Raw genomic sequence first — 14,606 nt, 5'->3', positions numbered from 1 at the left:
TTCCTATATTGCCGAGCCTCTCCAAATGACGTGCTGGAGAAGTGATAGCACCTTTCCACTGCCACGTTCTACTGCTTTCGATCCTCTCCATCTTGACCACAGGTCAGCATGAAGATCAGGACCCTGCAGATGCAGACCATTCCTTACCAGAAGATTTAGCAACTCCTTTCCCCCCCAAGAGACACACACCTTGCCTCTTGTTTTTATCCACTCTAAAAGGGCACCTGTTACTATGTCCTTACTAAGCTATACCAGAAATGGAAAATGTCTACAAAGATTAACTATTCTGCAAGGCTCCCAGCTGAGTCATTTCACAAGGTTTCTTCGCCAGATGTCTCTGCTTTTCCATTCTGGCAGTTCCTGCCTAACCACCACAGCCTCCAACTCAAACCCAAAACAAATGGACATGTGTAGCTGCAGAAGACACCTCTGTCCATGCAAAAGCTAATTCTGCAACATTTACTCACATAAGTAGCCTCTTCAGTCTTCAGGGCTTGGTTATTTATTAATTTATTTAAAGAAAAAAAAAAGGAATAAGTTATTTCTATGCATTAAAGTTTCAGTTCAGCTTCTCTTGTTCACACTGGTGAGCATGCAGTGTTGTAGGTAGTCCCTTTGTGTTCAACATGATTACTCATGAAAGAGGCTAACTCTGTGTTAATGGTGGCACAAAACGTTTCTTTATGATCCAGGTTCTCTTGGGTTAAAGAAGAGTTAAGTAAAGGGTTAAGTAAACATTAGCGATGGCACAAATGTTAGCAGCTCTCCAATAGAAGACCTAATGGTTCATACAATTGTATTGGATATGCGGCTAGTCTCTTCATGAACTGCATCGCATCTAGAAACAGCAGTACCTGTGTAAATAAGTTTGTATTTTAAAAATGTAGAAAAAAGCCCTTTTGTCTCTTGACAGATGGTCCATCAAACTCCTAATGTCTTAAAACCCTATTTCATTGTTCTTACTGGAGGAAATTAAAGCTGTATGTGACAGCTAACTATATTAGGGGAAATATAGTAATAGTTATCATGGACTGGTGTGAAATAACTTATTTCTTGGAGCTATCTCTTCTTAGAATTGAAAGTGTTCATAGAAAATAATTCCCTAAAATGTTATCTGTACAAGATTCCAAGCATAGTAGAATGATGAAAAAATGGGTGCTGTTTTGTCAAGAAGGTGATAACAGGAGGTAGGTAGCAGGTTTCTCACATCTTCACCTCCCTTGATAATGTATGCACTGGCTCATCACAGGTAACTGATGTTAATTTATTCAAGCACACCTGTATAGGCCTGGAAGTCAGGTAACCAGACAAAAAGTATGTCTCTGTTTTTTCAATACAACTACCCAGAGGCCTATATCCACAAATTTAGTTCTGGAGACATCAGCAGGTTTTAATAAACCACCTACAGATGTCATGCTCTATTCAAATCAAAGAGTTTACATGTTTAAATCTGGACTGATTTAACTAGCAATGGAGTGGCATGATCACACTTAGCACCAATAGTTGCCTCATATTTATTTATAAGTCACCCTAAGCAGATATTATTTTGTTTTAAAATTTATTCATGGGGCTCAACCACCTTTCTCATCTTGTGGAACATACACACCCACACTCACTTCGTGAGAAAAAAATTAAAGACAAATCTGAACAATTAATATTCCTACTTTAGTAGAAAAAAGGTAAAGTGAAAAGTTGTTGTTTTGCTCCTCCAAGCAGGTACACTGAACATTAATTTATCTCATGTACACTGAAAGAAAGAAAAACTTGGTAACATATTATTACTAATGTGTTGTAGCCTAAGAAACACAGATTCAGTGTTTCTGAACTAATTTAGTGCCAGTACTGAGGTGAAATCTGCATTTACCATGCACTAAGGCTGACAGAGGAGATGTCTGTATTTCTCTTAAAGATCTAACAGTAGCTCCTCTACAAGAATTACCCATGGAAGAAGATCCACCAGGCATCCTGTTCCATTAGTGTTTTTGACCACAAATTTCTTGGCTCTTAAAGGCACGAGCCAGAAACCAAGCTAAAAGCTCTAAGCTTCATCTTCCAGATCTTCACCTCTGTGTGTGTGCTCTCCAGCACAGACGCAGATGAAACTTCGGCATTACTGTCCCCTTTGGACAGGAAGTAACTATTCCCTCTTCCTGTCTCCATGTCTAATCTGCAGCTCAGAATCATTTCCTGAGCATCTGTAGCTCAGTGCTGCCTTCAAGGAGCAACCACACCTATTTCTTTGTAAGGCAAAGTCAGTATTTGCTGGAGCAGGACTCACAGATGAGGCTGGGAAGCAGATCCCAGGGGAATCCAGCAGCCAGAGCCACAGGCCTTTTCTCCTCAGTCGTAGGACAGGCCTCTTCTGAGTCCGGAAATAATTATCTTTCCAAAGACGATTCTTTCCATTCAAGTGCAAAGTTCTCACAGGAATTTATCTTCCTCCCTTCTTTGTCTTTTCCTACTAAAAACTTCCTTGGAAACGATGTCTTTCTGTTCTAAAAGCAGGCATGACATTGCTCCTGATCACTGACATCACTTTTAATATGGGTTCCTTTACTATTTACTTCGCATTGCCTTCCTGCAACAAGATCTAGCCTGTACATCTTGCCTCTAGAAGAAACGACATTTGAAGTAAATATAGAAACAGCAGTGGATGAACAGCTAATTCAGGGAGTGGCAGGTGAAGAAAGGAATAAAAAATGTTTTTGACAAGCATAGAGTTTCAAGGAAAAGAGAGACAGTTGTAATACTCTATTTGGGAAAAAGATCAAAGACCTAGGTATGTATAAGATTGATTTGATGAGTGCTGTTACTTGTAGCTGAGAAGGTGGTGAAAAAAAAAAAAGCTATTAAAAAAAATCTAGGCTCAGTGTATTTTGGATATTCATTAATATAGGCTAAAGTTTAGAAAGGAAAATAGAAGTACTGGGACATTGACAGTAAATGGAAGAACTCTGTTTTGCTTTCCTCTGCCCTGTGTTGAAAAAACATGTGTGAGGTAGGACTCCTGAGTCTTCTGGTTATCTTGACCCTGATTTACAAGGAATAGCAGTGCTTACTCAAAGATCTTAGAAGATATTCCAACCTTTCCAGCAGAAGAATATTTATACAGGATTTGACCTAGGCACAGCTGATCTAGGAACAGTGAAGCTGAATTTAGTCAAAACTTAACACACACTGCTGCAGGATATGCTCCACAATGAAGGGTTGCAGCTGTGACACATGGATAAAAAAACCTCTCCATCACTCAAAGCAGTGTTGTGTTTTCTCCTGGAGTGATCTGCTCTCTCTGGTAACTATGTGTATCAAAACCCCACCCTTGCAAAGCCCGTTTTGCAGCAGCTACCGCCACTGTCAACAATTCAGTTTCTTGTATGTACAAGATAGGGGGAATATAGTCAACCATTTGATTAACTAGAATTGCACTGGAAAAGATCTGAAGCCATATCAGATGGCTCTACATGAAACAGAAAAGATCAACCAATGTTATTTATCTGCACATAAGCTTGTGTTTTCTTTTTAGAACATTTCTCTAACTAGTTATGATTTTTAATATTATTAATACAATTACCTATAATATTATTAATAATAAAGATAAAAACTTCAACAAGACTCTATAACCTATGGGACAGCTAGAACTCCCATTTCATTAATAAGATCATACTGAAAAAATCATTTAATTTTAATTTTTGAAGCAAAGAAATTCTAAGCTTCCTTAGGTACTTAAAAGTCAGTCGATCATTTCAGTCATAATACAAGCAAATCACACAGACTTTTGATAATGTATCCAAAAGAAAGAAACTGCAATACATGAAAAATTTTATCCAGTAACACTCACTGTGTGCTTTAGGTAGCTATTTTTTATTTCTTCTACAGCAATTAATAGCAAAATGTTTCTGAGCTTTTAAGTGAAATTGCTTTAAGTGACCAGAAGTTCTCAGTTTGCAATGCCATTTTACCCAATTATTTTGAGGGACTGTCCGAAATCTGAAGAGCTAGACCTTGTAAACTTATGTAATGCCTCTCTCTAAAGTAAATGCATTTATTTTCTTATATTTATATACTAAATTGTATGGAAAAGCCGTTTGGGTTATTAAGCAGTTTACAAAAAGAATACATTAAGTTAAATTCTGCTTCCTAAATGTATTGTATGATTTTTTTTTAATAGAAAAAAAATAGAAAATAATGTTTAAAACATTTACTTAAATCTTTTGTCCACTTTGTTTTATATGCTCTACCTATGCTTTCATTTCTGTACAGTCCTAGACATTGCATTTCTGGACAAGACTGGATAGCAGGAGGAAGTTTCAAAGATACTTCTCTCAAATGTCTGAAAGTATTAACAAGAACCATGAGAGTATTACTTGGCTCTTGCAAGGCATTTCCAGAAAAATTTGCTAACCAGAGGTTCTAATGAACCTGGGAAAACATCAAACCTGAATGGGCAAACAAACTGTACCATTCCTTCTGAAACCACCTTTCTGAAGTGCATGACCACTGTTAAATCTTTGCAATTAATGGACATATCATGCCTATGAATTTCTGTTGTCTCAAGTGTAACAAATAACTGAAACATATTCTGAATATTGCTGGTGAAATGATATAAAAAGATGATTTTGTGACTTATACAACTCAAAATGATACGTAAATACTAATTTTATCTTAAATATGCAGCCTGCTTTTTCAGTTCCTGAATCATAGATTTTTATTTTATGGCTTACTTTCAATAAGCTTAATAGAAGTATCCTACATAGTTCTCGAAATATTTTCAAAATGTGTCCTATTTTGAATGTTCATGTCTCAGAAATATTTTATGTACATCATCACAGTCATCTCTTTGTTAGGACATACAAATCTTTAATATACTACCTTTATTATTAGCATAATCTATCAATCGTTTCCTTCTGAAATTTAATATTGCACAATGTTCCAAATTCTAAATCTAGTCACTTCTTAATTCATGCACTGAATCCAAAGCTGTTTTGCCTAGTATACAATTAACATTTCACTAATTCACTTGAGGAAACAGACCAACCAAGCCAAATTTTGGACTAACAGAACCTGTGCAGTTTCAGGAATTGAACATATCTAAACTCAGAATGAAGTATGCCATTGACTCATCCACTTCCTTTGTCAAATTCAAGTCTCATAAAAGTTACCAAGACACTCAAAGAATGAAGTCTTAATTCACTTTTCCCGGCTTGATGCCCAGTGGTTTCTTCCTACTGTAAAACAAACTTTCTAGATCGTCCTTGTCTGTTTTGAAATTGTTTCCTAATGGTTCTTCTTCTTCTTTTCAGGGAATTTTATAAATGGAAAGAGAATATATGAGATAGTCAGGGACTGGACTCCATCAAAAAAGCAAATTTTGTCTCTTTAGTTTCCTCAGCACTAAGTTGCTTTCATTTTGTATTGCAAGATATATTCACTTTCAAACCCCATCAATTTCAATGAAAAAAAAAAAAAAAAAAAAAGAGCTGTGTGTGAGATACTTAGCTAGGTTTAATTTCCTTCCTGTGTCTGCTGAATCTTTACAGCATAATGAAAAAATATGAAACACAAATAAAGGAAAAGAGATGACCCAATCTCTCCATCACTCCATGAACCAGAGAGATTTTGTTATGTGACAATATGATCATCATCACATGTGAGAGCTCTTATCCTTAACTATGAAATAACTGCATTATCCTACCACCTTGAGAAATTCCATTTAGATTACATTTTCCTCAGGAATCAAAAAGAATAGTGTGTGTATATATAAACCTAAGAGTTTAAAGACCAGCTGCTTCTGTTTAAGCCCAACTGTTTCAGTATTGATGCAGCATAGCTTGGGCATGATGTCATTTGAAGGCCCAGCAGAATATACCCTGGGTTGATCTTAACAATATGTAGGGGTCTAGTCTCTTCTGTCTGAGTGTGCATTATTCCAATCAGTAGGGAAGGGACTTGCTCAGAGAAGAAAAGAAAGTGGACTAAATAACCATAGAGGACCGAGACGTGTATACATTCCTAAAAAGAGACCATTATTTTCTTAATATTTACTTGTTCTTGCTAATTTTAAAAATTGAAGAGAAGAAAGACTATTCTTTTAATGTTTCCTGTTTGCTTCTATATCACCCTATTGGGATGAAAATCATTCTTTTATTCCAATTCTTCCATTCTCTCTCTCTCCACCCATTCATCCAACTGTCCATCCATCCCTTCCCTTCCTTCCTACTTCTATGCATGCATTAAGATATTTGCATTGTATATTATTTACTATATATTTAATAGAAGCTTTTCTAGATTTAAAAGCTGCAGGGAGAAGAAAATAAATGTAATAAGTTGCAGCTTAAGAAGAGAAGTACACATAGTCACAGGTACACAGAAAGAATAATGATATTTATTATCTTGCCAGTCACTTAAGAGGATGGCACAATATATACTATTCTGAATGCCAAGCAACAATGAAAATCTTGAAGTGATAAAATTCTCTCAATGTCATGGGAACATGATTGTCACTTGTCATTATCGTGCCTCTCTCTATTTCTTCATGTACCCTAAACTCCCTATTCCTACATAATTCAACACATTTAATAATGTAGAAAATCAATTAATATTTACTGACCTGTCTCTGCTTCTCCGTGATGGGAACGCAGCGTTACAGCCAGCCACCGTGCAGACATGCATCTCTTTTAAATGAACATTCCTGTAGTGAAGTTTCACACTGTAGGAACTCTTGAAACTCTTCTTGCACACGTAGCAGATCTTGGGGTCTGGGCTTGAGCACATTTCACCTTCTGGGGAGAACTTCTGAGGGCTGCTATAGTTGAATGTGGATGCAAAACTTTCATGAAGGGCAGCCATACTGGCACTGCCTCCATTGTACAGTCCATATTGGCTCATGTAGAACATATCATATGTAGGGTCTGTATACTCTTCCTTCACCTTAATAACATCCTGGTTAGAAGAGTCATTGTGGTTTTCATCTGGTCTGTCACCATGCATCATAGATTTTTCACCAGGTTCATGGAGGCGATCATCGCCTTCCATGGATTCCTCACACAATTTGGGCTCTGATGACTCCGACTCATTTTCATAGTCTCTCTCATGCTCTTGGTCTTCTGACGTCATGCTGTCTGCCCTTCTTATATCTGGTCGGGTAATACATCTGCTTCTGTCAGTTTTAGAAAAGTCTTTCACTGACAGGCCTGGGCTCATTTCTTCCTGAGAATGGCAGTGATTGTCATGACCAATGTCATTCACCATTGTACTGCTGTCATTCACCTCTTCATCTTCATCATCAAACTCATCGGCAGTATCAATAACTTCCTTTTCTATTTTAACTGGCATGCTTGACTTCCTTGGCTTCTTCTTCGGGGCAAGATCAGTATTAGGCTCTGGAGTGGGCATCAGCACTGATGGAATCGATGACTCTGAAGGAGGAGGGGGATGCTGCTCCATGCCACTTGATGCTGGTATTATTGGACTGGTAGGGAGGGAGGTTGGAGGACTCACCATCTCTCCAGAAGTAAGTAAATTTCTGTAAAAAGGAGGAACAGGTTGGACAGTCTTTAAAGCTGGAAACACCAGCTGGCTGGGAAGAGGATTCTGTAGCACAGGATCTAGAGGGGGAGTGGTAAATCCCATTGGTGGACGCCCAGGGCTTGTTAAAGTTAGGTTGGATTTTGTACTTGCTATGACTGGAGTGGCAGCACCTGATGTAGCACGAATTAGATCTTTGTCTCGATTATTCCTTAGCATAGGCATGTGGAGGCGGGGGTTGGGGTTAGCACTGTGACGATTGCGGCTTCTGAGAGAGCTGAAGACCATGTTGCAACCCTCAATAGTGCACCGGTGCTTGATTTTCAGGTGAACGGCATTGTAGTGGATTTTAAGAGTACCTTTGTCATAAAAAGTTTTGCCACATGCATTACAAAACACTCTTCCTTTTCTGGAGGCAGACCCCATTCTCCTCATTCTGTGAATGCGGAACGAGCTTTTAGTATGTTCTGGTTTCGATAAATCATTGACAGGTGTAGGTGTCTGAACAGGAGAGACACAGGCTGGCTCAGTTTTGGGTTCAACATTTGTGATGCTGGTCAAAGCATTCCTGCTGGATGTTTGCTCATTCTTGAAAGGTGTAGGGGAAACTTCAGATTCACTGCTCTCATTATATTCATTTTGGGTTGTAAGGCTTGGTTCACGGAGCCTCATTGCTGGCTGTTCCAGCAGGAGGCCATTTGGAGGCAGCCCCAGCAGTGGAGCAGAGACTGGATTTATGTACTGGAAAGGAAGCAGGAATGCAAGGCTATTCGGGATGTTTTCAAAATGATGAATGCTGGAAGGGTTGCTATTCTCCAGGTGAGCAAGGAGACTTGGGCTCCTGGTGCGATTATTGCTTTCAATAAAAGTCCTTATATCTGAATCTGTCTTTGAAGATGGCACAGCCACAGCCTGCCCTTCTTTTTCTTGAATTGCCATCAGCTCCACAATGGATTTGGTTTCTCCAAATCTCAGGAACTGCTGAAGGGTAATGATCTCTTCTTCCCTGGACATGATGGCCCAGCGGTCCAGCACCTTGCCTGCAGCATCCTAGAGGCCATATCAAAGAAACAACAAACACAAAGAAAAAAACTTATTGATTCTGCATAATTATTGAATTCAATAGAAGGTGCTCTGCTGCCCGCACATGAAATACTAAGCTCAAAAAACAACATGCAGACAGAGTTAATAGAACTCAACCAAAAAGACCCCAAACTTTTCAGCCATGCAAATATGGTAATTACAATCACAGTAAGAGAAACAGATTAAGTTTAATAATGTCAAAGCAAACAAAATGTAGACCACTGGGGATCTGTGATCTAAATACTCCAATACTGCTATTTTAACAACAGTGATCTATATACTATGCAATAGTTTGGCATACATTAGTATAAAGCATGAACTGTTGCTGTGCATTCCATTATGGAAATATTGAAAATTGTACTTTAATTGTTATAAAATAGTGACACTAAAAGAAAGAGCTAAATAAATGAATTTGATAGATTTGCTTTTGAAATGTAGGTAAACATAAAGCTGAAGTCATTCACGACCTTCTCATAAGAAAGTCTGATGCAAGGCAAAAAGTCTTAAAAATACCATATAAAACTATTATCTTACTCCTTTTTTCTTTCTTTTTTTTTCTTTTTTTTCTTTCTTTTTTTTTTTTTTATGAAAACAGTACTGAAAAACACATTCATTATAAACTTGCATCAAAAGGTAGAAATAGAGACACTGTTTTAACCATAACTGGACTATTACTGGGAGCTGATTGCAGACTTGCAATCTTGGTGTGGTTTAGATTTAAGGGATGACTTTTTTTTTCAGCCCTGTTATAAGTGACATTTAAAAATATGTAAAAAGTTAGCATCTGATGGATGTAGATAGCATAAATGTGTAAAAATGTTGTCTCTTAATATTGCCTTCTGATACCAAGGGAAAAATCCAGAGAGAATACACATCAGTAATCACTAGACTATCTGTTGTTAAATATACATTAAAAAGCATTTCACACTTTCATTTTTGCTAGTAAGCATGAGATTTGCCTGAAGGTAGGACTTAAAAATTCTGCAATGTAATGTCAGGCAATCCATTCCAGCATGTATTGATAAAAACATATTAAAATACTTATATAATGAATACATCATTTTATTGGCATCCTTCCTTTTGGGCAAATGCTGGACATAACATCAGCATGGTAACTATAACCAACAAGCACTGTTGCATGCCATCAAATCAAAATTATTCCAATGCTTCCTCATGCATTAAACAGTTTGAAAGCCTTGCAAAGATATTCCTCTGTACTGTCTCTGATCTTTTAAATCCTGAGTCTCAGCTTCAGAACCTAACCGAACATGTTGGACTATACACTACTGCAAAAACCACTAGCTCTTATTTGATTATGAAGCCTGCAAATGTCTTTCAGTTTTTGCAGGTTCTATTTATTTATTTAGTTAGTTTATTATCTTCAGTCTTCAGAGGATTGAGTGTTTCCTCCCCTCACATTTTCTAGAGCACTGGAAAATGCAATTTGCCCCAAACGGTAAAGCCTGTATTTACTTGATTAAAGCTGGTTTTCATAATTTCAGCTCTGATGTGTGTCACCTTTCTGAATTCAAAGTTAATGATGAAGGTCAATGTCATGTATTCTTCAGAACCTTGCATGCTACTGTGGAATGTTTAGAAAGGCTTCACATATGGCCATTGACAATGAAACCTTACAAGACTGTGAAACCCCCAACAGTAATGAATTACAGAATACTTTTAGAAGGACTCTCACACTGTTGACCCAGCTGCAGAGCACCAGAACCAATCTCTATGCAGAAGCTGTTCAGCATGTCATACACAGAGATTTAGGAAACCCATCATGCAGATGCTGGTTCGCAGCATGGTCCTGGTTTGCAGCATTAGTCAGGAAGTGTTTGCAGATTTGAATACCTTTGAGCACTGTGGACATCGCTAATTGCTATTCCCCCCATTTCTACCTGTCTGATGGAACAGTATTTTAGAGGTACTTTATGTTAATAAAAATCATCCAGAAGATAAAACAACAGCACAACAATAACAACTACAAATACCCAACAGCAAAAGAAAGCAAAACAAAACAAAAGGACAGGTTCACATTTGAAAGCTCTAAGATTATGTCTTCTCTGATCCAAGTAATTTTGGCTATTCTGCCCATGAGTGTGACCTATGTTTCTCGCATTTACTTCTCCCACAACTTCCAGCCAGCCATAGTGGTTCCACTTTTGAGCAATTCTTATGTGGTACTCCAAGAACAGTACAGATTTTGGTGTCCAGGCCTTTGCTGTCATCTGTGACCCAATTTATATACACACATTTCCAATCTGAAGCCACAAGTATTCATTCTTTCTAAATTGCATTGTTTGAAGATGGAAATAACATTGTCTAATTTATGCTGCTTACATGTATTGAATTAGGACTCCTGTCTGCAGCCAGCTGCAGGCTGCTTTGTAATGTACTACTGGTAGTAATTTGTTTTGTTTTTGCTTTAATTTGTAAATCACTCACAGGCTTATGTAACAGATGGATGTTTTATAAAAACGGATATTTAAGTAAATAAAAATTAAATACAGCCAGCATGAGAATAACTCATGAGAATAGTAGGTACGGATCCTGTAACAGACTGCTACACATAAGTGGAAGGTTACCTCACTCAGTCACTCACCCGACCGCTGTGCAGTTAGCTGTTTGCATGCATCAAACAGGCAAACATCAGTGTGCTTTTGGGGAATTATTCCACAGCTCAGGTCAGAGGCACTGGCAGTTAGCTACATGACCTATCTCTCAATGAGATGCCACCCCCTTTTGTCTCGGTTAGCTAAGGACAAAACTTTTTGGATTTGCAGTGATGAGGGACAGACTTAAAGCTGCTGCTATGTGCCACTGATCACAAAAACTAGCAGTCAAGGTTGTGGCTGCTGGGGGGTTACCTTCACTGTCACAGAAACAGCAAGGAATAAGAAAGTCGGTCTTAAATGATCTTTGCCTTCTTCTACTAGTTGCATCAAGCTATATTTGGTTAATTTGCAGCAAGGATTTTTATTTCCCCAGCAAAAGTAAAAGCATAAATTGTACAGATATCTGTATTTCATTGAAGACATACTACCTATGGATACCATGTTGCATATGCTTCAATATTTACAGATGGCTTTCCATATAACACTGTAAGTATGTATTATGCAGACCTAGATAAAGAGCAAATAGGAATGTCTTTTTTGATAAAACTTAAAATTAACAAAAATTCTAACCATTGTCCCCTTTGAATTAAGTTATAACTAGCTAGGGATCTCTCTGTGTATGGTAATACTTGATTAGAGGTTCAAGTCCTTTCTTACATGTAATCGATTTCTTGTTTCTTACAATCTCTCATGCTAAATTTTCTCCCCAAAGCCATTAAATCATATCCACATTTAAATATTCCATGACAAAAGGTTCTGATTTATATTACTTTTTTCAGCTCACAGCTGATTAAGCCAAGCCTCCTGTGACAATGTGTACAAGGAAGCCAGTGAGTGTAGAGATACCACTCTACGCTTACAGCTCTGTCTTACAGGCAGTAAACACATAAGCCTACTCTGTTCAGCATGCTCTTCCTTTTTCACCCATACAACCTTTTTTTTTTTAATTATTATTATTATGTTTATTATTATTAATTTTTATTTGTTGTATTTCATATGTGTGGGTAGTTCTATTTCAGTTTTAGATGGAGAAAAACTTTTAATCTCTAAATCATACAAAATTTAACCTCCAAGAATACAAAACATAACAGAATCACAGAATCGAAGGGGTTGGAAGGGACCTCAAGAGATCATCGGGTCCAACCCCCCTGCCAAAGCAGGCTCCTTAGAGCAGGCTGCCCAGGTAGGCGTCCAGACGGGCCTTGAATATCTCCAGAGAGGGAGACTCCACAACCTCCCTAGACAGCCTGTTCCAGTGCTCTGTCACCCTCACCGTGAAGAAGTTCTTTCACATGCTGGTGCGGAAATTCCTGTGCTCTATCTTGTGGTCATTGCCCCTTGTCCTATCCACACAAACCACTGAGAAGAGGTTGGCCAAATCCCTCTGTCTCCCACACCTCAGGTATTTATACACATTGATAATGTCTTCTCTTCTCCAGGCTGAACAGACCAAGGTCTCGCAGCCTTTCCTCATAGGGAAGACGCTCCAGGCCCCGTATCATCTTTGTGGCCCTCCGCTGGACTCTTTCCAGGAGTTCCCTGTCTTTTTTGTACTGGGGAGCCCAGAACTGGACACAGTACTCCAGGTGAGGCCTGACGGGGGCAGAGTAGAGGGGGAGGATCACCTGCCTTGACCTGCTGGCCGTACTCCTTTTAATGCACGCCAGGATCCCATTGGCCCTCTTGGCCACCAGGGCACACTGCTGGCTCATGGTCAACCTGTCGTCCACCAGGACCCCCAGGTCCTTCTCCTCAGAGCTCCTCTCCAGCAGGTCGTCCCCCAGCCTGTACTGATACATCCGGCTGTTCCTTCCCAGGTGCAGGATTCTACACTTGCTCTTATTAAACCTCATTTGGTTTATTCCTGCCCATCTCTCCAGCCTGTCCAGGTCTCACTGAATGGTGGCACAACCTTCTGACGTGTCAGCCACTCCTCCCAGCTTTGTGTCATCGGCGTACTTGCTGAGGGCAGACACTATTCCCTCATCAAGGTCATCAAGGAAGATGTTGAACAAACCCGGACCCAGCACTGACCCCTGGGGAACGCCGCTAGTCACAGGTATCCAGCCAAACTCTGCAACACCGATCACCACCCTCTGAGCTCGGCCAGTCAGCCAGTTCTCAGCCCACCCTACTGTCCACTCCTCTATCCCACACTTTCTCAGCTTTGCTATCAGGGTGCCATGGGAGACAGTATCGAAAGCCTTGCTAAAGTCAAGGTAGATGACAACCACTGCTCTCCCCGCATCTACCCAGCTGGTGATGTCATCATAGAAGGCAACGAGGTTGGTCGAGCACGACTTCCCCTTGGTGAATCCATGCTGACTACTCCTCATAACATTCTTCTCTTCCAATTGATTGGAGATGACATCCAGAACGAGCTGTTCCAACACCTTTCCAGGGACAGAGGTGAGACTGACTGGCCTGTAGTTTCCCGGATCCTCCTTCTTGCCCTTCTTGAAGACCGGAGTGACACTGGCTATCCTCCAGTCTTCAGGCACCTCTCCTCTTCTCCAGGACCTTTCAAAGATGATAGAGAGTGGTTCGGCGATCACCTCTGCCAACTCCTTTAGCACACGTGGAGGCACCCCATCGGGACCCATGGATTTGTGTGCATTAAGCCCACTTAGACGCTCCCGAACCACTCTCTCATCAACCAGGGAGGAGCCCTCCATTTCAAAGACCCTTTGTCCTCCCGCCAGGGTCGAGGAGTCTCAGGGGGGAGTCCCTGAAGCAAAGACTGAAGCAAAGAAAGCATTCAGTATCTCCGCCTTCTCGACGTTTCCCGTTACCAGGACACCCACCTCGCTCATCAAGGGACCTACATTATCTCTAGTCTTCCTTTTACTGTTTACATACTTAAAAAAACCTTTATTATCTTTTATCTCTTTTGCAAGCCTCATCTCTAGGTGGGCTTTAGCCTTCCTCGTTGCGTCTCTGCAGGCCCTGACAACACTTCTATACTCTTCCCAAGAGGACAGGCCCTTTTTCCACATTTCATAGACCTTCCTGTTCCTTTTGATCTTATCGATTAGCTCCTTGCTCATCCACGCAGGTTTCCTGCGCCCCTTCCCCAGTTTCCTACTCTTAGGGATGCATCGATCCTGAGCTTGGAAGAAGTGCCGTTTAAATGTAGCCCAGCATAACCTTTCATGTTTTTTAATTCTAAACACACACTTGACTCTTCCCCTTCACATACATATATGTTTACTATTTGTGTAGATAAAGATTCACGTACACACGTACTGCATTAGATCTACAAAGTAATGTCATGGTTAAACATCCTGAAACTGCCTCTTCATTTTGGCTGAACATATGTTAGGAAGAGATGTGTCAAGATATGTCAGGGTACATCTTGTCTTAAACTTCTGGGTCAGATAGAAC

At 39.6% G+C, this 14,606-nt stretch overlaps 1 protein-coding gene across 12 annotated transcripts in view; it reads right to left on the bottom strand.

Moving 5' to 3' along the window:
- The window catches only part of BNC2 (basonuclin zinc finger protein 2), a 382,991-nt gene that overhangs the window by 50,246 nt on the left and 318,139 nt on the right, over positions 1 to 14,606 (bottom strand). For all 12 annotated transcript variants that reach the window (XM_066988921.1, XM_066988916.1, XM_066988919.1 and 9 more), the window contains one exon: positions 6,608 to 8,574. In XM_066988921.1, the coding sequence (XP_066845022.1) occupies positions 6,608 to 8,574 (1,967 nt within the window). The remainder of the gene's footprint in view (positions 1 to 6,607; positions 8,575 to 14,606) is intronic.

This window comes from Anser cygnoides, chromosome Z (assembly GCF_040182565.1).
Source record: "Anser cygnoides isolate HZ-2024a breed goose chromosome Z, Taihu_goose_T2T_genome, whole genome shotgun sequence".
In the NCBI taxonomy this organism is placed as follows: Eukaryota; Metazoa; Chordata; class Aves; order Anseriformes; family Anatidae; genus Anser; species Anser cygnoides.
This window is presented reverse-complemented; position numbering and strand designations above follow the sequence as displayed.